The 21,967-nt window shown below is 43.5% G+C and overlaps 1 protein-coding gene across 10 annotated transcripts in view; it reads right to left on the reverse strand.

Annotated features, from left to right (window-relative positions):
• ZNF521 (zinc finger protein 521) overlaps positions 1-21,967 on the reverse strand; it is a 438,900-nt gene that overhangs the window by 226,911 nt on the left and 190,022 nt on the right. For all 10 annotated transcript variants that reach the window (XM_053246829.1, XM_053246828.1, XM_053246827.1 and 7 more), the window contains one exon: positions 17,208-20,563. In XM_053246829.1, the coding sequence (XP_053102804.1) occupies positions 17,208-20,123 (2,916 nt within the window). In that variant the 5' untranslated portion in view covers positions 20,124-20,563. The remainder of the gene's footprint in view (positions 1-17,207; positions 20,564-21,967) is intronic.

Below are 21,967 nucleotides of genomic sequence, written 5' to 3' on the forward strand. Positions count from 1 at the left end.
AAGAGTAAAGTGTGCCGTTGAGTCAGTGTCGACTCCTGGTGACCACAGAGCCCTGTGGTTATCTTTTTGGTAGAATACAGGAGGGGTTTCCCTCCCCATCTCCCACGCAGTATGAGATGATGCCTTTCAGCATCTTCCTATATCTCTGCTGCCCGATATAGGTGCCAGCGGGGATTAGAACCGGCAACCTCTGGCTTGCTAGTCAAGTCATTTCCCCACTGCATCACTAGGTGGACTAAGGTTAAACATTGTGCTGAAGCAGCAGAACATTGGGGAAACAATGGCTGCAAACTGGCACACATGCACAAAAAGAACATTCACAGAGGTACGGCTTTTGGAAAGGTCATTTTGTCCCTGCAAAAGCATACTGTTCACATTGAGAAGGAAAATAGATGAACATTATTTGATGTTGTTTAAAATGTTTATAATTATGTTTCTATCTGTCTTGAAAGTTATTCAAGAAAGTTTACATTAAAAATAAACAATAAATCTAACCCCAGCAAATCATAACTTAAGTGTAAACCACTTTGAAAACGTGTGTGTGTGTGTGTGTTTACGTATCACAGACTAAAATCAGAACTGGATTATGTGAAACTATCCACAGTTCAAATAAATAAGAGTTTATCCCTTAGCACCTAAAGTAGTGTTAAAGTACTCTACTTTAAGTGGTATAAACCTCTTTTACAATAGGGACAGCACATCACAGAAGGCTCTGTTCTTGAAATGCATCCACTTCACACCTGATAAATATGAATAAATATTTGTTGATAAATATGAATAAATATTTTTTGTTGTTGTTGAACGCGGTGGAACCCAGGGCAGAAATGACGATTTCAGCAAATGGGTAGGTCAATACAGGAGAGGAGAGTCCTTCCATAATAATGGCTAGATGCTAGCACAGTAACATCAAGCTGCACTGTTCAACTTCCTAGGCCAACTCACAGAGGTGTATCTAGGTCATTTTGAAGCCTGGGCCTAAAAGCCTTTGGAGGCTTCCCCACCTCCGCTGCAACTTAAGTATCACACACACACACACACACAGACCCGACACACAGTATTTTTAACACGTGGATTCTTGAGGGCACATACAGCAACTGAACTCACAAAAATGTACAAATATGAAACAGGTATATTTATGCAAATATGCATTAGCAGAAAGATTTCAACATGCAACTTAACATATTCTCATACCACATATTTCTTTCCCAACTCCCTTTAAAGCAGAGGTCACGTTCGGCCGCCCAGTGCAGCATGGGCCAGTGGCAACTACACCACCCGGGACAGACTAAAGAGAATTTGGGGGCCCCCAGGGGATTTGGAGGCCAGGGACTTCAGCCCGGAAATCCAGGGGTAAGAGCACCTCTGCCAACTCACACCATTGTAATGCTCCTTACACCTTATACTTAACACTGCTGTGCTGGCACAGTGCCCCAAAGATCAGACTGCAAGAGTTTGAAGGTTAAATCACTTTGCACTAATGTAGTGTTTATGCATTATATATTTATATTTAATATTTCTTTCCCAACTCCCCTATTGTATAGGATCCACTAATAGGATCTATTGTATCCTATTGTATAGGATCCACTTCATAATTGTCACCTTTCTTTAAAAGCACAGACTGTTTTGGATATTTTATCCCAAATGCCAACTACAATTCCCAAGCAAAAAAGTGCAAGCTTTCTTTGTGAAGATTCATTGGAAGACTGCCTTCTTGAACCTCTTTCCCCTTATTTCCAGTTCCCAAATATGTCACATCTCTGGTAAGATAAACTGATCATTTGGGAGCAAAATTTTAATTTGATTTTGAGCAAGATAAAGGACACTCTCTCTATGGTTACTGAGCTCCCTTTTCTACTCAATATTTATTCAAAGGGCTTTCTGGTCAAATCAGAGCACAACCCAAAATTGTTTTCTTGATCATAGGGCTTAGTGTGGTTATTGTGTACACAAGTTTTTATTACTTACAATGTACAAACTCTGCAACTTTACACCATGTCACGCTGCCTCTGATCTGTCCAAATCCACAGATATAAGGACAGAAATAAACATCAATCTATACTGGAGCCAGGCCAGGGGTCAAGATAACCACAACTCTAACAGTGGATCTCAGACCAGCTCTCCAAGGACACACACAAAGATGTTTCATAGTTCTACAGTTTGAAATCCCCACTCACTTAGAAATGCTGAGGATCAAAAAAAGCACACCACACGTGCAAAATAAGCATTATCACACAGAGCTAGAAGTCTATTCTTGATTAACTTCCTATGTAGGCCAGAAGCAACCAGCCAGGATGAGATTTTAGACACAGACTTCAGGAATGTAGTCAAGAATTGGCAGTGCTGCTGGCCATTGCTGTTAATGGCTGCAACCACTTTTCACCAACTCCTTTTGTTAATGTTGTGCATGCCTTCCACAGATGAAGTGACCATCACTCACATCCTTCTATCCTTGGAACTAGTTTTACATAATGTGCTCCTAGAAGGAAGGAGAAGGAAAGATTGTGCCGTTGAGTCAGTGTTCACTCCTGGCGACCACAGAGCTATGTGGTTTTCTTGGTAGAATACAGGAGGGGTTTACCATTGCCTTCCTCCCACGCAGTATGAGATGATGCTTTTGCCACTGTCACTGAAGTGAGCATCCACCTCCAGCACCTTCCTATATCGCTGATGTCTGATATAGGTGACTACAAATATATATTCACTATGCACAGTCTGGGAAGCACACCGGCGGGGATTTGAACTAACAGCCTCTTGCTCCCTAGGCAAGCTGCTTCCCCACTGCGCCACCACAGCTGATGCTCCTAGCAGGACTAAGTAAAGTGTGCTGTCAAGTTGATTTCAACTCCTGGCGACCACAGAGCCCTGTGGTAGTCTTTGGTAGAATACAGGAGGGGTTTACCATTGCCTCCTCCCACGCAGTACGAGACGATGCCTTTCAGCATCTTCCTTAGGCTTGTGCCCAAAACGTTTCGGAGGCCATTGTAAAGGCCTCCGAAACGTTTCAGCGCTGGGGCGGTATTCGGTGCTTCGGCACCGGCAGGGGTAGTACTTTAAGGGTGGGGGAGGGTGTACTCACCCCCCCCCCACCGTGTTTCCCCCGCTGGCGCTCTGCAAATTTCAAGCCCCTCGGGGTGGCAGCATTCCTCCCTGCCACCCCGTTCCCCCCATCAGCCGGAAGTGGCCAGAAGTTTCAAGCGCGCATGCGCCTGTTGTGCGGACGCGCGCCCATGTGCCGTGCGGACGGACATGCGCACAACAGGCGCATGCGCGCTCGCAACTTCCAGCCACTTCTGGCCGATGGGGAGAACGGTGCGTCAGGGAAGAATGCTGCCGCCCCGATGGGCTTGAAATTTGCAGAGCGCCAGCAGGGGAAACGCGGCGGGGGTAGTGAGTACACCCTCCCCCGCCCTTAAAGTACTACCCCCGCCAGTGCCGAAGACCATTCGTGCACATCCCTATCTTCCTGTATTGCTACTGCTCGATATAATACCAGCAGGGATTCAAACCGGCAACCTTCTGCTTGTTAGTCAAGCATTTCCCTGCTGCGCCACTTAAGGTGGTCCTAGAAGGACTATCTTTAAAAATTGTCCAGAAATTTCACTAGTGCAGACGATGGCAACCTGCATTCCATCAGAGATTTGATGTCAGAAGCCGAGGCTAGCATAAAGGATTGGCATCTCCAGGCAGCTACCAAGTCTCCATAGTCCTAGAAGGGCCCACTCCCGATCCATAGTCCACTGCCGTTCTTGTTGCCAGTTTGCTCACTACTCCCTTGCCCACTGCTGAGTGTGATCCTCACCTCCCTCTGCGAAGCAGGTGACAGACAAGTGAGCAGGGGGCAGCTTCAGCCATTGTTCGTCCTCTTTACTGCTGCCTGCTCTGGACAAGGGATCAAGCAGTGGCTGGGTGGAGGGTGCTGAGAAGGGGGGCCCTAAGAGACAGGGAGTCCACTGGGAGACCAAAGAGGTTGTCTTGCTAAGGGCCAGGCTCCCAAAAGCTGGAGGCAAAAGCAGAACCCTGGCAAATGCACATTTCAGCAGTATTCTGTCATCTTTTCTAGTTTTCTATTGCAATCAAGGCACTATTTTTAACTCTTTTAACTCTTAAAATGCTTGAATTACACACAGCTAAGAACCTGTCACCTTCTTTATGTTGTATCATACACCTGAACATCGTATAGTCTAAGAGAACCCTCTAAACCAGCAACTTCTACCCAGTCAGACACAGGACTCATTCTCACACACATCCCATATGGGATCCACTTTAAAGATTCATCTTACAGTAGGTCAGGGCCTGACTTACTTGTAGTCCCATCCCTAACCCCAGTTGGTGTCTAATGCTCTAAACCAGAAATTTAACTATGTCAGGCTTGCTTTAAAACAAACAAACAAATAAAACATGATCCAGTATCCACCAGGAGGAGGCAGTCAAAAAGAGTAGCTCAGGGTGGAGCCTGGCTGGTCAGTGGACAAGGCCTAGTGGGTCACTGGCTGTAATCCAGAAAATGATCCATTAAGTGTACACCTTCTGTATGTGTTTATCAGTCACTACTACTAAGCAATAACATACACATATGATACCTGGTTATAACACCTAAAAAAATCAAGACTACCACTGTGTCATAAGCGAGTAAAGAGAAGAAGAAAAAAGATGGGTGAGCTCATCTAAAGATTTTGTGCCTAGTCACATGTATAACACACATTTGTACAACATATTGAGGTGATTCTCACAATCGCCAGGGTGTGTTGGGGGCGGGGCGGGCAGGGAAGACAGGGTAAACTTTACCTTCCCCACAAACGAGTAAGGTGAAGGTGGTGGGAGTGTGTCCGCACCCCTACATGGGCAGCCATGCTCCATGAAGCACGGAGCAGGGGAGGGATCCGGTGCCAGAACCTTTTCCCCAGGCTCCAGGCATCCCACAATCCACCACACAGCACATGTGTTGCACTGAGGGATTCCCCCGACAAATGAGGGCTCTATGCGCCCATCTCTGTGTCTCCTCAGGCTGAACTCAGCCCAAGGTCACACACAATACCTAGCAGCTGGGTTAAGGGTGCGAGTGCACCCTTAACAGTGGCTAACAACTGGGTTATTTAGGAGGATTAGGCAGTGGCAAGTGGAGGGATCTGCAAGGATCCCACTGCTTCTCACGACCAGTCTAACCCAGGCTGGGCTGGGCTGGTCATGAGAACAGCCTCATTACATAGAAGACATTTTAAATTCTTTACTCACTTTACAGATGGCAAACACCAAGACCAAGAGTTGCCGCAAGCGAAATCAATGGATCCATGGGAGAGAACTCAAACACACGCAAAGGATGTTACTCACAAAAATGAGAACAAGCTACAGACTACATATCAAGTCAAACACACAAGATATATAGTTAAGGAATTAAGCATGCAGAAAACATTCTAGTTAGAAAATATTTACCCATTTTACAGATGAGAGATTTTGAATTGGAGAGATGGTTTGCTTTAAAATGCCAGCAAATCTATGGCAAAATACTCAGGCACAACCAACTCAAGAAGACCGCCAGAGGCAGACACACAGAGAAACACAGACAGACACTGAAGAGTGAGAGAATGGCACAGATAGAACAAAGAAAAGGAGAGCAGAGCACAGGAAGGCAAAGCAGAGAGGGCCTGGGCACAACACACATACAAACTGCAGAGCAAGGAAGCTCAGGAGTAGCCCAACAATGCTGGCCAACCCTTGTGACCATTTGGTTGGCAGTGATGGCCACTCTCATCAAGCCCATTGCCACACCCCCACCTCAGATGACAAGTTTGAATCCTAGCCCATTACTAAATGCGGCTTAATACTCATCCACAGGCAAGGTGGATGAGCCAGCAAGGGAAGCAGAGAGAAAATAGGGGGAAGTCTCAAGACAGACCACCTCCTTAAATGCATTTCTGGCTTACCACCTCAATCATGGGTAAAATGGCTACTTGGTGCTGGCCACAACTGTGCTATCAAGTTAAACCCGCTGCTGACACAATAGGCCCAGAAGGTTACACAATAGGCCCAGAAGGTTACACAATAGTCTGACTGGCTTGATAGTGAGTATTTTATGTTTCACATGAACATAGTACTTTATCATATACATACAAGTCTCCGGGCTTCCTTGACCTCAAGTCAGTGCTGCCGCCACAACAGCCAGAGGCAGTTGGTTGGTGGTTCTAGATAGAGAGTGCACTGCCAAGCCAGTACTTCTGCTGCCAGAGTCCCAGGAGAGCAGAGTCTGGCCATTTAAAATTTCACATGCACGAGATGGCACCATATGTACACACACAAGCTGCTATTATTATTATTATTATTATTATTATTATTATTATTATTATTATTAATTTGATTTCTATACCGCCCTTCCAAAATGGCTCAGGGTGGTTTACACAGAGAAATAACAAACAAATAATATGGATCCCTGTCCCCAAAGGGCTCACAATCTAAAAAGAAACATAAGGTAGACACCAGCAACAGTCACTGGAAGTACTGTGCTGGGGCTGGATAGGGCACTAATGTAAGTTTCCGAGCAAACTCGGGAACGTAAACTTGGGAATGTAAGAGGAAATGTAAGTTCCCAGGCAAACTTGGGAAATGAGTTTCTCCCTGGTGTCCCAGGTTGAGGCAGTGGCCAGAGGTGTCTTCTATCAGCTTTGGATGATACGCCAGCTGAGTCCATTTCCTGAGATAAACAACCTCAGAACAGTGGTACATATACTGGTAACCTCCAGACTGGATTACTGCAATGTGCTCTAGGTGGGGCTGCCTTTGTATGTAGTCCAGAAACTACAGCTGGTTCAGAATGCGGCACCCAGGTTGGTCTCTGGGTCATCTCGGAGAGACCATATTACTCCTGTATTGGAAGAGCTATACTGGCTGCCAATAAGTTTCCGGGCAAAATACAAGGTACTGGTTATAACCTATAAAGCTTGGGCCCTAGGTACTTAAGAGAATGTCTTCTTTGTCATGAACCCCACTGCCCACTGAGATCATCAGGAGAGGTCTGTCTGCAGTTGCCACCAGCTCGTCTGGTGGCTACTAGGGGATGGCCCTTCTCTGCTGCTGCCCTGAAGCTTTAGAATGTGCTCCCTGCTGAAATATTCCCCATTTCTGACAATCTTTAAAAAATCTTTAAAGACGCATCTGTTCACCCAGGCTTTTAATTAAATACTGTTTTAATAGTTTTAAATTGGTTTTGAAACATTGTTTTAAAAATTTAAATTGTTATGTTTTAACGTTTTTGCTGTCATTTATTTTAACTAATGTTTTAAATTTTTTCTGTTGTTATTTATTTTGTTTTGTTGTAAATTGCCCAGGGCCGCAAGTTTTGGGCAGTATAAAAATATGTTAAATAAATAAGCAAGCAAGCAAGCAAGCAAGCAAGAATCTCCCTGATCAGTCTGGAACCAAGGAAGTGCTCCAAATAAAGGACTAAAAATGGCACTCAACAGTTAGGGCTCCAAATACCAGCAAGCCAGTAGGTATGTGCAAACAGGTTCAGCATCCAAACTGTTCTGTTTAACTGTTAGAGGTCAAACTGAACCAACCCCTTTTCAGTCCAACCCCAGACCAAACGCACCCCCAGGCCATTCTGGGGTTTGCAATTTTTATTTTATTTTATTTTATTTTAAACTTACCCCCTCTGGGGGAGCTGCTCAAGGTGGCAGGGGGGTGGTGTCTGTGGAGATTCCCCCTCCCTCTGCCAGCCTCCTTTACTGCCCAAACAGGCCCGTTTGTCTGGCTCTTCAGCCCATTCTGGCCTTCCCTCTCCAGTGCGACAGTCATTTTGGAGGCCACCGTGCCTGCGCAATTGGTCTCTACTAGGGATGGGCCCAGACTGCTCCGGAGGCCATTAAAAAAGCCTCCGGACCGGTCCAGACCTGGGCAGTCTGGTTTGAGTGGGAGGGTACCTTTAAGAGCGGCGGGAGGGTTTACTTACCCCTCCTGCCGCTTTCCCACTCTGGTGCCCGTAATCCTTGGAGTAATTGGGGCAGCAGGACACCTCCCTGCCACCCCTTCCCCGACATTGCTTGTAAAAATTCCCAGGAGTCTATTGCTTGTAAAAATTCCCAGGAGTCCTTCTAACCTGCAACCTGGAGACCACTTCTAATTTAACAACAATAAATAAATAAAATTGCACAGGTGTGGCAGCCTCCAAAATGGCCATCGCACTGGAGGGGGAAGGCCGGAACGGGCCAGTTTGGGCAGTAAGGGGGAGGGGGAACATCCGCAGACACCCCCTGCCACCTTGAGCAACTCCCCCTGGAGGGGATAAGTTAAATAATAAAAATATTTTTTAAAAAAATTGCCGCCACCACCACCCCAGACCTGAACCGAAGCAGCAGGAGGGTTCAAGGGGGTGCCAGACGGAACTGGCCCAGTCCGGATCCAGTTTGGACTTGAACCAAACCAGACCAGCCGGTTCCGTGCACATCCCAACAAGCCAGGTCAGCAGTAATTAGAGCTGATGGCAGCAGTTGTGGTAGCCTGAAATCACTCCACATGGTCACCATGCAATCTCTGAAGTGTAGTCACTGAATACCCATAGCACCAGCAGAAGACAGGCCTACAGATCTGGCATTTTCCTTCACCATTCCTTCCCCAATAATAATCAACAATAATTCTTAGTAAGAATTTTTGTCCAGCCCCCGCCAAATAATACAAAATAACAAAATTCAATAATACAAAATTAAAAGTATTTTTCACAGCAACATGTGTCTTTTTGAAAGGAATTAATTTATGTATCATTGTTAATTCTGCAAAGATCTGTCTAATCTGTTATTGTTATGTTTTTGATACGTCTTCTTCGGGATTATTTTATTTGGTTTATAATTATATTATTTCTTTAACAACACAATGAAACTATCATTTAAAAACTATGTTGTGTATTCATTGCATTTTACTGTCAGTCGTGTTGGATCACTGTTGTCAGACAGAAAAGCAGACTATACATATTATCTTCAGTAATTAAATAAACTATAGCGCTCCCAGCACCTAAAGACTCACTGAAGCCCCAGAATCTTTGAGGGGCATTTTAAGTTAGTAGTCTCCAGGCACTCAAACTGAGGGCCCACCTTCAGTTATAACCTGCAACCTGGAGACCACTTCTAATTGTTTAACCACACATGGCCATCTTCTGGTTCTTTTCTGCAGTGTGATAAGATATAAAGGGAAGACAAGGCTACTCAACCTTTTAAGAGTTATAGTACATAGAAGAGAGGATTTTGGAATATGCAGCTTTCTGTGCAGGACTGAGAAAAGCCACATTTGCCAAAATTCCCTCTTCTACCTAACTATTAAGAATACAGAAGGCATGTGTACTTGTTCACCCTCTCTCCCCCCCTCAAATACTGAGAACAAAACACTGGTGGTAATGCCACTGCTAGAACACATCTTAGGTTCAAGGAAATAAAAAATTACAGTTTGGGTATCTGTTATGACCTATAGGGGTTGGCAACCCCTGGCATGTGTGCCAAGTGTGGCACATGAAGAGATTCTGCATGTCACACCAGCTGGCTGCTGGCTGGTGCAGAGATAGGCCAAGAATGCACACAGAAAAGAGGCAGATCAGCCCTGCTCCTAACATTGGCATGAGAGGGGCCACTTCACCTCCTTCCTACTTGCTTCCTTAGCCTCTTCTGGCCAGCTTGTCATCAATTCGCTAATGGGGAGATGAAAAGGAACTATGCAATCAAAATAACACTGTTGATGTTTCTATCTCTAGCTGCGGCTACAAAAATTTTGGACAACTGGCAACCAGGTAGCCAAAGAATCTATTTCAGTGCTAAGTCAAGCTCTGGAAAACAAGAGTTCTGTTCACATGACCATTTGGGCTGGAGTATTAGAGAGCTCCTGCCCCATTAGCAGAACACAGGCAGAACTTTCATTTGGGTCAGCAAACCTTCATTTGGGCCCGATTAACCCAGGCTCCGTGTCCCATTGTTGAAATCGGGAGATCCGAGGCCCTCATGCTTTCCCAGCATGATTTCTGCTTCCAGTAGACTGGAAAGTCTCATTATATCAGCAGCTGATCTCTGGTTGGCCACGAAGGAGCAGGAGGCAGACCCAACCCTGCTGAAGCGACTATAGCCCTGAGCCATTTTTGGAAGGGTGGCACAGAAATCAAATCAAATCAAATCAAATCAATAAATATAGCTACAGGATCATATAGTGTGCTTTGCAGAGTGACAAATCTATGGATGGTATCTCCCGTAGCCACAACTCTCTATTGTTTCAAGGCCCAGTGGCTGGATACAAGAGGTAAGTACATCCACATGACCATAAAATCAAGAAAGAAGAGTTCTCCTCTCCTCCTATGTTGGTTAAGCAGAGAGTACAAAAGGTGGGTTACCCTGCTTTGAGCAACCTGGGTTGGAAGGATTTTAATGAGTTCACACAATCGTGCAAATCAGGGTAGCCTGCCTCCTACTGATTTTGATGGTTGTGTGAACAGGCCTAAGATGCAGTAAAAATAAGAAGAGAGGCTGATATACACAGACTGCCTTTGTCAGCAATATCTCATTAGACAAAGAGCTTACAAGTCAAAGGCTACATCTTCTAGGTAGACTGGAGCCTTGGCACTTCTCCATTAAGCACTAAGAATAACTCCATTTGCCTCAAAACCCCTGCTGCAAATACCTGCAAGGAATAATCACAAAACCCAGATGGCAGCCTGTCTTTGCAAGCACTTTACCTTTGAGGAGGAGATGGGGTAAATTAGTAACAATAGAGAGCTCTGACTCCCAGTGGAAGATCAGTGGGAGTTTCACCAGAAGTAGGAAAGAGTCACGGCTCCCTGGAAGGCAGGCAGGCAGACTAGTTGGCTCAACCAGCTTCACAAATTGAAATGACACTTCTGAGCATGCTCAGAAATGTAATTTCCTGCTGAGATGCACAGAGAAAACTACAAAATCTCATAATTCCAGAGGGATATGGTTTTTCTGAGCATGCGCAGAAGTGTCGTTGCAGCTTCTGGAACTAGCTGGGCCAGCAGAGAGGACTGCTTCTTCCTGTTGCTTGTAAACGATAGGTGTGTGTGTGAGAGAGACAGACAGAGCTGTGCAGAACGTTCTAAGATCAGAACATTTTGCATTGAAATGGGCTGTTCAGAGCTCAGAACAGAGCACCCTTGAAAAATGGGTCCTGTTCCGAGCTCGGAATGGAATAACCCATTCTGAGGCAGAACGCCCCAACCCTGGTCTGAGCGCCATTACTGAATCCAAAATTGCAGCAAGAATGGTCCAGTGGAATGGCTGTCGTTCCATTGGAAGGACTGGCTCGCCCAGGTGTTCTGACAGAATGTTTTGCGCATTTTGTGTTCCATTCCACACTTAGAATGGAACGCAAAGTGAGTTGCATGCACATCCCTAGTGTGCCAGCAACCAAAAGGAGTCCCACATCCCAGGCCAGCTGGCTCCAGAAGTTGAAACACTACTCTTCTCCCTCCCCTTACCCTGCCAATGGTGTTTTGTCTTTGTTTTTCTTGCCTAGTGAGAACTGTTAAGGGAGGAGGAGAAAGGAGAGGGAGCTCTAACCTGGACTGGTCTGAAATTGGTTGCAAATTTTCAAGCAAGGGAGATCCCATGCCAAGTGTTTGCCTATCTCTGATGAGCACAGTCGGAGATGTGGGTGTTGGTGGGGAACAGAACACACCAGCCAGAAAAAGGATCCCTCTTTTCATTGGTGCATCTGAGTCTCCATCTCTCTCCTTCTCCAGGCTAGCTCCTAGAATACCTGGCTGGTTCCTAATTTTAGCAAGCATGTTTTACCCCCCTGACTGTAACAAATGCAAGCTGATGTTTGATATGATATGTTGTACCTGTGATATCCATTCACTATTCTTTTTCCACAGCTGTTATATTAAAAAGAAAGAAAGGGGGGAAAGAAAGAAAACACTATAGACAATGAGGTAGCATTCAAGCAACCAACCACTCTTTCCACCCACAATCAGCAACAGCTGTGCCCAATAAAAGTAACAGTTTGCAAGTGTTCACTGGAGAATACTCCTTCAACACTTATGCCTATTGCAAATTTTGTAAAAGCTCTCAGGATTCTGAGGCAACATGTAGGGCTCTTTAAAATTTTATAAATCTGAATCACCTTAAAAAACCCTACTAACATGAAGTTTTCCATTTCACCTATGAAAAACAATGTCATTTCCTTTTGAAGGGTGACTGCCCCTGCCTTGTGTTGTCTTTAAAGACCCTCATGTATTTTACCTACAATCTTAATCAGATTTCTATTGTTCCTACTATATTGTTAGCATTTAGTATCTGAAGGGAATGGGGGAGGCCTTAGCTGTGAACAGTGAGTGATACTGCAAAATCCTTCTCTATATAAGATGAGTAACAATGGAGTTGTTAACAAAATTCAACAACCTATTTATGCAATTAGAGCTGAACTTTGAAAAACAACTGAGATTCGATATGGCCCACAACTGGTATTTAGTACTGAAGAGGAAAGTCACAAAAGCTCTTTGGGGAGTGGCTGAAGCTCAGGGTTAGAGCACCTGCTTTGCATGCAGAAGGTCCCAGTTCCATCCCTGACCTCTCCAGATAAGGCTAGGAAAGCCTCCTGCCTGAAACCTTGGAGAGTCATTGCAGAGAAAACTTAACTGAGCTAGATGGATCAGTGGTCTGACTTGTGGCCTAAGCCGTAAATGATCAAAGGAAATTACCCCATTTTTGTCTCATTCTTCTCATTAACACAAGAAAAACTATATTTTTAAACATAACAGTTTCTACTTTTATGTCATATGTATAACATGACATATGTGGAACATATTATTAGCAACTAAGCATTTAGAAATGATTGAAATAATATTTACCCATTGTCTGAGACTCACCCTGGTGGGCTTGGATGAAGAGTGACTGGCCACCACCCTGACGATGCACTCCCTCCTGAAGGAAGTGACAGGAGCCTGAGAGACACCCAATCAGCAACCCAAGAGGAGGGGGAAAGGGCGCGCATTCTGATGTGCTAAATTATGGCAGCTGGGCAGAGCCTATTGGGTGTGCAATGAGCAGGGAGCCAGGGCATGCCCCATCTCCACGCAGGGAACAGAGAGTTGGCAGGATGGGGAGAAGCACCAAATTGGGCAGCCAGGGGAAACTACAGCTGCTACTAGGGTCCACCAGGGAGGCAGAGGGCAGCCCATGTCAGGAAGTGGTGGCTCTGGAAGTAGGGCAGCATCTGGGGAGTTGTGGCATCTGCAAGGGCATATTTAGGGAGCCCCAGACACCTGTGGTGAGGAGAGCCAGTTAAACTCTCTTGGTGGACAGTGGAGGAGGAAGGAGGGTGACGTAGCCCCTCACAACCCTTCTGAGGTGCTTTAAGAACTCCAGGAGGACACCCAGAGATGCTGGTCTCTTCACCCATTTTATAGATGGCAATGTGTAATGAGCAAAGTGAAGACTCAGGTTCTTTTTATTCTTACCATTTTTCTTAGATGTTGCTAACAATCCCAGCAATATAAATGAACACCATAGGTTAATCATCTAACTTCTATACTTGCTGGGATTTCTAAACGTCATCTATCACCAGCAGATTCTCTAATATTCGCCTCTTTAAAAAGTGTCAGAGATTGTGATAGTAAAATTTCAATGGATTTATTCCAAAAATATTTAGTATCCTCCCCCCCCGCACCGCCACCTAATATCCACTTAAATCTGCACAGCAGTAACTTGAAATTATTATGGGATGCGTTAGACAATCAAAGACAACCACACACTTCTTCCTTCTTACCCCCTCTCCTCCTCACCTCACATGTTTGGCTGTAAGGGAGGAATCCTGGTTTGTTAAATTATTGCTCATATGTTATCCAAACCTGGAAGCTTATGATCTTATTTTGATTGTGATGTGAGCTGTGCTAACAAAATCCTGGTTAGTTAAACCACAGATCTCTGTGTTGTCCAAACCTGGTAGTTGTAGTCTGAAAAACTACAACTCCCAGGTTTGGACATAATGCAGATCTGTGGTTTAATTAAGCAGGATTTTGTCAGCATAACTCTCTACCGAGGGCGAGGAGAAAAGAAGGGGGGAAAGGAGCATGTGGGTCTGAAGCACATTCTCATGACATTTATGATCCAACAAATCATGGCTGTCCAATCAGCACTGTGTTTGTGTCCTGATTGTTTTCCTTTATGGTGTTCTTTAGAATACTTAAAAACTCCAATCATAACATGCCAGTCTTTTTTTCATTCTAGGTTATATATACATGTCTATTTTTGCCAGGATTTCCCTGATTGTCGTGCATTCTGAATCATAATTTTTTTCCTCCACTCTTCAGAGACCTTTTCCATTTATATGTACCCTACTTAAAGCGTGATGACCAATGCTGGACATGATATTCCAGCTGAGTCCTAAGCTGTGCCAAGGAGAGCAATACTATTAAATCCTATGATCTGCATACAATGTTTCTTTTAATGCAGCCCAAACTGTTATTATGCTCTTTGCCTAATACTTTGCAAAAGCGATAGATCTGATATCCTGGACCACTTATGCGGAAGGTATAACCAACTAAAAAGTGGCTGTTTCCCCCCAGAATAAAAGGTGGATTCATTATCATAGAGTATGTTTCCTCTTCCCTGGTATTCTCTTCTGTAGGCTTAAAAGTACCAAATGTGATTTCTGGGCCTTGTACTGGCAATGTCAAGGTTCTGGATTTCTCAAAATGGAATGCTCTTCATATTGGACCTTAGAAAAGCAGAGCTTTTTCTAAGAAATTGGATGAACCATTTGAGACACGATAATAAAGCTAACACAGCACAAATCAGCATATCATATATTATTGCTTCTATGGTTATCAATTTTTGTGATGGAACCAGAGGGAGACATTACTTTTCTATTGCCTTCATTTGGAGAGAGACTCATGATATTCAATAAACTAGTTATGTGATTGCTACAGTATTTGCTTATCCCAGCAGGTGCTAACACAAATCTGGAGTGGCAGTGGCAGAAATATCAAGTAAACAGAAATGTCACCAATGCACAAGTTATCTACAACCTGAGAAAGAAGGCAGCCATTTTCAAGGTTTTAGTCCATTTCCAGGACAAATTTACTCAAAAGCCATTAAGGCTGTTCTTACAAGCAGCCTAACTCAGGCTAGAGCAGCCCAGCCTGGGTTAGGCTTCTCATGTGCAGCGCCAGGATGTGTGTGGATCCCGTTGCTGCCCGCCTCCCTAACCCCACTTTCAAGCCTGGCCTTTAGCTGAAGTTAAGGGTGTGAGCGTGCCCTTCACCCCAGTGCCTGGATCGTGCATGTGCTCAGGCTGCTTACAGCATGAGCACACACAGAGATGAACGCCTAGAGCTTGCATCTCCCACAACGTACCATGCTCATTGTGCAGTGCATTGTGGGATACATGGAGGCCAGGATGCATCGTTCTGACCTACGGAGGAATGCAGCAACACGGATCAAGTGGGCACGCAGTCCGTGCTTCCCACCAATGTTGTGGAATGGTCTGGGGTGGGAATGAGTTAAGTTTAGTGGAGCCTTCCCCTCCCCTGCCCACCCTCTCTCTTCCTTGTGTGAATACCCTTGTTATTTCCATGTTTCACATACAATCCCTCTTGAAGTACTGGCGGTCTATCACCCAAGCCTATGGCCAGAGAGAATAAAATATGCTTCTCTTCCTTTAATTGACATTTCCCTGTGCTCTAATGGGGTTGCCAACTTTTGAGTGGTTCTGTAACTGTGTGTTGAATAGCACCTTGATGTGCTGATTTAGCAGATTGTAATGCTTATCTCAATGTCATTAAAGACTTCACCATCAACCTGTTCTTAACGACACAGGAGCATGCAAATTCTCCCTTTACCCCTCACACTTTTAAGAGGGCTTGAAATCCTGTAGCCATTAAGGTAATGAACATTCACAGGATCACTGGATAAAGATTTCTGGATGAAAGGGAACATTTTTCCCAAAGAGTATTTACATTATATAGTGCAGAAACTCAGCTCATACTAGTGACTGTGAGAGTGTGTAGTTTAATCATTCTGATTTCTTTTAAAGCCACGGGTCAACAGATTGTTGTAAGCAGGCTCTATTAAATACGCTTTGGAAGAATTGAAATAAACTGCCTTTTCTCCTTTGCTTTAACTAAGCTGATGATATAGACCAAGCAAAGACAATGCACGGCTACGAGACACATCTGGCCTGCCACAGATTTTTCCCTGGCCGCAACTGCTACTTAGTTTCCCCACAGTCACCATCTTTTAGGCTCTCAGCAGAATAGGTATGCATGGCCAGCGAGGGGAGGGCAAATAGGAAAGCAAGACAAAGTGACTGGATATGGTCCACGGGCCATATGTTTCCTGTCCCTTGTGAAAACAAAAGGGAAGTTTAAGCAAGTTAAGGGCTAAATAATGTATATTTAAGTGTGCTTAGGAATGCCCCCTCCGGCAATTCTAATTCGTGTTAGCGATTATGATAATAGAACAAGGCCATTGCATTTATTGCAAATTAATTAATCTGGAATAAGAGTGTGATCTTATTAATGCCCCATGGGACACTCACATTTTTGCAGTTTTATATTACAGATTATTCTGCAAGAAATGTTAATCATCTGAAGCCTAGCATGATATTCTGTCAAAAAAAAAAAAGACAATAAAAATTGAATTGCAATGAAAAGACTAATTTGCCCTTTAGCAAAAGTAGGTGTTACACTGTGGTGTTTCTTTTTAATCAAAGTAGAGCAAGTCAGGGAAAAATTAATGTCAACAACATAATTTACAAAAATAGCCCTCCTGCTCAGTTGCTCACAAATATTTTCAAAAAACAGCACTCTGCATGCCAACGCTTTGGCTTGATGTCATTTACTTTTATGTCATTAACACTCTGTGCCGTAAGCATAACTCAGAACTAGGGATTCCAACTCAAAATGAACTGCAGCTAAGATTCCAGATCTCAGTTGTGCTGGCATGAAGATTATTCTCTTCAGTGATATAGAAGACAATATCCTAGGGAAACTGGAATTAGTCCTACTCTGCACCATTCAAGCCAAAACACAAGGCTTATCAAGAAGCAAGTAATTGCTAGCTCACTAATGGCTATGGGAGATACGACATCATACATTCAGGCTAAGCATATCCTGGCAAATAGCTAGCAAAAAGTGAGAATATGCATACTGTGCAGAGAGGGAGATTTAAAGCTTTTACCCCACCCCCACCCCACCCCACCCAAAAAAGGAGGAGGAGGAGAATTACCTCTTCAGATTGAGATGGACTTATTCTGGGCATTGGTGATACCTGTGGTGTTTTCAGATGTGTACTATTGCTGTCCGGAATAAGCTCTCTGTGGACTGACTGGATGTGGTTCTGAAGTTCACTTTCCGATTCAAATTTAACGTTGCAACTGGAACAGCGAGTCTTCAGCCCTCCTGCTTTGCTTTTGTTCTCTGTGGAACTCAAGTTCTCATTCTGGCCCATGCCTTGTCTATTACTGCTTGAAGGGATGTTGACGCTTGGACTACCACTTTTACTGAGATTAACACAGGCAGCACACAGACCATATGGTAAGCCGTTGATGTCAAGTTTCACTAAGTCCTGTTTTGAACGGAATTCCTTCAGGCAAGAAGCACATTTGTACAGTTTCTGAACATGCTGCACTCGCCCTGCCGTCTGCACCACAGAGCTAGTGCCCGTTTTTTGCATGTGGAACGTCCCATGGATCTTCAGCTCCAAAGTAGAAGTCACTGTTTGCATGCAGACCACACAGCGGAATCCTGTCAAAGAGTTTCTCAGATCAGGGTGCATCTGACAATGCTCCAAAAAGTCTTCCTCACTCTGGAGTGGCATTTTGCAGATTCTGCAGTTTCCAGTATCTAGGCTCTTACTGTGTGTGACTTTATGTTCCGTAAGAGTCAGAAGGGATGGAAACCGCTCACCACATATTGGGCACATATAGTGTTTCACTGGTCCCAAATGCGTCTGCATGTGTTCACGGAGTCCATTTTCAGAGAAGAACGTTCGAGAGCACACATTACACTTATAGTTCCCTTTAATTAGTTCGGCCTTTTTCTTAACAATGGCGCTTTCCCCAGGTCGGATGTTGTGATCTCGAAGCTGGTGATTTTGCAAAAGAGACTCCATTGTATAGGCCGCCCCACAAATATCACATCCGTACATAGGCTCAGATGTGTCCACATCTTCTTCACTGCCATCATGGCTATTGTGTGATTCCTGGCTGTTTGTCAGCAAAGTCTGTAGCTCAACTTCTTCTTTCTGAACTGGCTCTGATGCTCCATTGGTTCCACAATTTGGAGTTTTTGTTTCAAATACACAATGCTTTTCCCTCAAGTGTTTCTCCAGCAATATGATAGCATGAAATGCTTTGCTGCAAAACTTGCAATTGTATTTCTTGCTGTGTGTTGTAATGTGGCACTGGAGCTCCACCTCAGTACCAAAAGACTCGCCACAGAAAATACACTTGTGCACTTTTCCTTGGTTCTCTAGGTGATTGTGTTTAACGTGGAGCTGCAAGTCTGTCTCATTGCGGAAGTCCCAGTTGCAGGAGGTACACCTGTACACCTTCTTTTCATTGCTATGTTTCACAGCTAGGTGAAGCTGGATGGAAACTTTAGAATCAAACACCTCTTGGCACAAAGTGCAACGGAAAAACACAAAGGTATGCATGTCAAGCAAGTGTTTCTGCAAGTCATCCACTGAAGTGAACTGCTTGTCGCAACTTTCACAGATATAGTAAGTGGAGGTTATCATGAAATGGATGGTCACATGCTTCAGCAGGGACTCTTGATTTGGAAATTCCTTGTTGCACTGGGGACATGTCAGTTTGGGTAGAACAGTGTCCAGGTGTGTTTTCAAGTGAGTCTGAAAACCATCCAAGGAAGTATATTTAGCACCACATTGATTGCAAATGTATTCACCAGCAGGGCGTGGAGGGGCACCACCTACAGCTTGCATCATCTTTAAAGAGGTCTGCTCTATAGTCACTGGAGATAAAGGGCTCATGGCTCTAGATTTCTTTCCATTATGGATGTAATTTAGTGCTAACGGAATGTTCTTATGGTTCTCCTTTATATGCTTATTAAGTTTAAGAACACTATTAAATATCGGAGAATTTGTACAATAGGAACAAGAATATACTTCCACAACCGGGTCCTTAGGGGTACCTAGTACAGGGGAACCAAAACGGGAACTGCTGAGATCACAATGGACTTGTCTAATATGCTCTTCCAAAGAAGAATCAGTAAGAAACCCCATGTAACAATGGGGACAAAAGAACGCATTACTGTCCTTAGCAGCTGGATTTGCAAATCCATGAGTACATCGAATATGTTCCTGAAGAGTGTTGAGGTCATTGAAAACTTCTGAGCAGAAGTTGCACTGATAAATCATGGCAGGCATGGTAGAAACAATCAGTGCTGGATCTGGGGCTTCATGTACTTGCTTAAGATGCTCATTCAGATTGTAAAGCGAAGGCAACACTTCTAAACAATACTGACAAATATGGGCCTGTTCAGGTTTATCTAAATGCATAGTTTTCAGGTGTATCTGCAGCACAGCAAGGCTGGAAAATAATTGTTTGTTGCAATAAATGCAGCTATAGGCAACCTTTGCCTGCTTGTTTGAAGGCCCAGTGATATCTGGCACTTGTTGGGCTGCCCGTTTTCTTCCACGACCTTTCGTTATCGGGGGAGCTGTTTCCACCATTGTCGAACTGTCCACTGAGAGGTTTGAATCTGGTGTGGTGCTAGATACTGAGGTGTAGCCAACAGTCACTAAAGAGGGGCTGTTGCTGTGGTTGCACGATTCAGGTTGCTGGTGACTATCCATGTGACTATACAGCTCTTCAACAGTATGAAAGTTCTCTGAGCAAATACTGCACATATGTTTCTTTTCTGCCCCATTATGAGACTGTTCCATGTGGTTTACAAGTGAACTTTCCTCCACAAAGAGTTCATGGCAGTAAACACACTGAAGAGCAGCTCTGTCTTCATTGGGGGAACACTCAGGGTGGCATTCTGCTATATGTTTCTGAAGATCTTCAGGAAAATCAAAACCTTCTTCACACTGACTGCACTTCTGAGTGTCCTTCATTTTCCACTCCTCCATCCGTGAGGCAGATTGAGAACCATCTTTGTTCCTCTCGTGAACTTGCATGTGACCATGAAGCGAACTGGAGGAGAGGAATCCACGTCGGCAAATGGCACACTTATATGGCTTGTTAGAGGTATGAGTCTTTAAGTGAATTTTAAGATGGTCACTTCTTGAAAATGCTGCGTCACACTCACTACAGTGGTACTTCTTATCTCCGGTGTGAAGTTTGATGTGACGATCTCTGCTCCGCTTGTGTTTGAAGAGGCGACTGCAGTATGTGCATTTGAAAGGGAGCTTATCGCTGTGACTTTGCTCGTGGTGCTTTAAATAGCTGAGGCGGCTAAATGACTTGTCACAAAACTGGCACGGGTAGGGCAATCCTGGACCACCTTCTTCTTCACCAAAGTCACAACCATCTCCATGGCTTGGGGAAGTCTGATCTTTGCTGGAAGGCGATGATGCTGGCCAGGAGCAGGTGGGGTCATCCTCAATGTCTACTCCATCTGTAAAAAAGGGAGGAAAAAGCACACAAATGCTTGAGGGCCTTCTGTACACATTTTACTTGATATTTGTACATATGTACACAATCTATCAGGAATTAAATGAAATACACATGCAACTGTAAAACATATATAGGCTAGCCTTTGGATCCAATCCATCAGCTTTTATACAGCACTAATGTAAATCAGATTGTAAAACTAGGAAAGCTATGAAATAGGTCTGTTCCTGCATTACCCTTTTATTGCTTTTTATCATTCTTGGTTGCATGATATGTATTATACACTGACAACTTTATTAAAATGCAGATTCTAATATATTTAATGTTTCTTTTGTATCTACTATAAAATGATTTGCATATCATGGGAACATCTGAAGACTCAAATGAAAAAAGAAAAGTACTGTATTAAAGGTATTTTAAAATTAAGAGTCAAGCTGCATGCCTAATATTTAATATAAAATAAATTTAATTTACTTACTTTACTTTATTATTATTATTATTATTATTATTATTATTATTATTATTATTATTATTATTTATTTGGTCCTGAAAACAATATGGTTGGTTTACTGGATTATTAGAAACTTTGGTACACAAATATGAGACTTATGAAAGTACTGTACAATAAAAAAGAATGGTAATGCTTCAGCAATGGAAAACAAAGACAGTTTCATCAATAGTCACATGGTTAGTCACAACCAGGAATCTGCAGAAGGATTATGACTGAGAACAAATGAGAAGGTATTAGATGTACTGAGTCAGCCAGGGTTAAATGAAGAGAGTGAACTTCACGAAAGCTAGAGCATAATCATGTATTTTGTTCTTTTAAAGTTCAAGAGGTTGCCCACCATTTCTTCCTCTTTGTTAAAAACCTTACTGACTGAACTTCCTTAGTAAAACAGAGCCTGAACATTTATGTGATCATAGACAAAGCAACTTGTTAAAAAACTGGAAACAGGAACAAATGACAAATTATTATGGTAAAAGCGGAAAGATTTATGAGTAACAATGCGAAGACAAACAAGCACATAAGCCAAAGAATAACCCAAACTATTTAGCTATCCTTCTTTTTCATTCCTGGATACAGACTTTAACCTATATATTTAGCATTTAAATAGATAGATAGATAGATAGATAGATAGATAGATAGATAGATAGATAGACAGATAGATAGACACACGCACGCACGCACACACACACACATATATACACATACATACATACATACACACACATATAGATAGATATAGATATATGCTTCTTTTCACACAATGAATATCTTAGCTCCCTCCACAAACCCCTTAATACCCAACTACCCAAATTCAGACTACCAAATACAAGGAGTAGTGAATTCAAACTACTTGTATCTAATAAATTTTTAAAAATGCAATAAATCAGCATAAATTGA

This window comes from Hemicordylus capensis, chromosome 4 (genome assembly GCF_027244095.1).
Source record: "Hemicordylus capensis ecotype Gifberg chromosome 4, rHemCap1.1.pri, whole genome shotgun sequence".
Classification (NCBI taxonomy): domain Eukaryota; kingdom Metazoa; phylum Chordata; class Lepidosauria; order Squamata; family Cordylidae; genus Hemicordylus; species Hemicordylus capensis.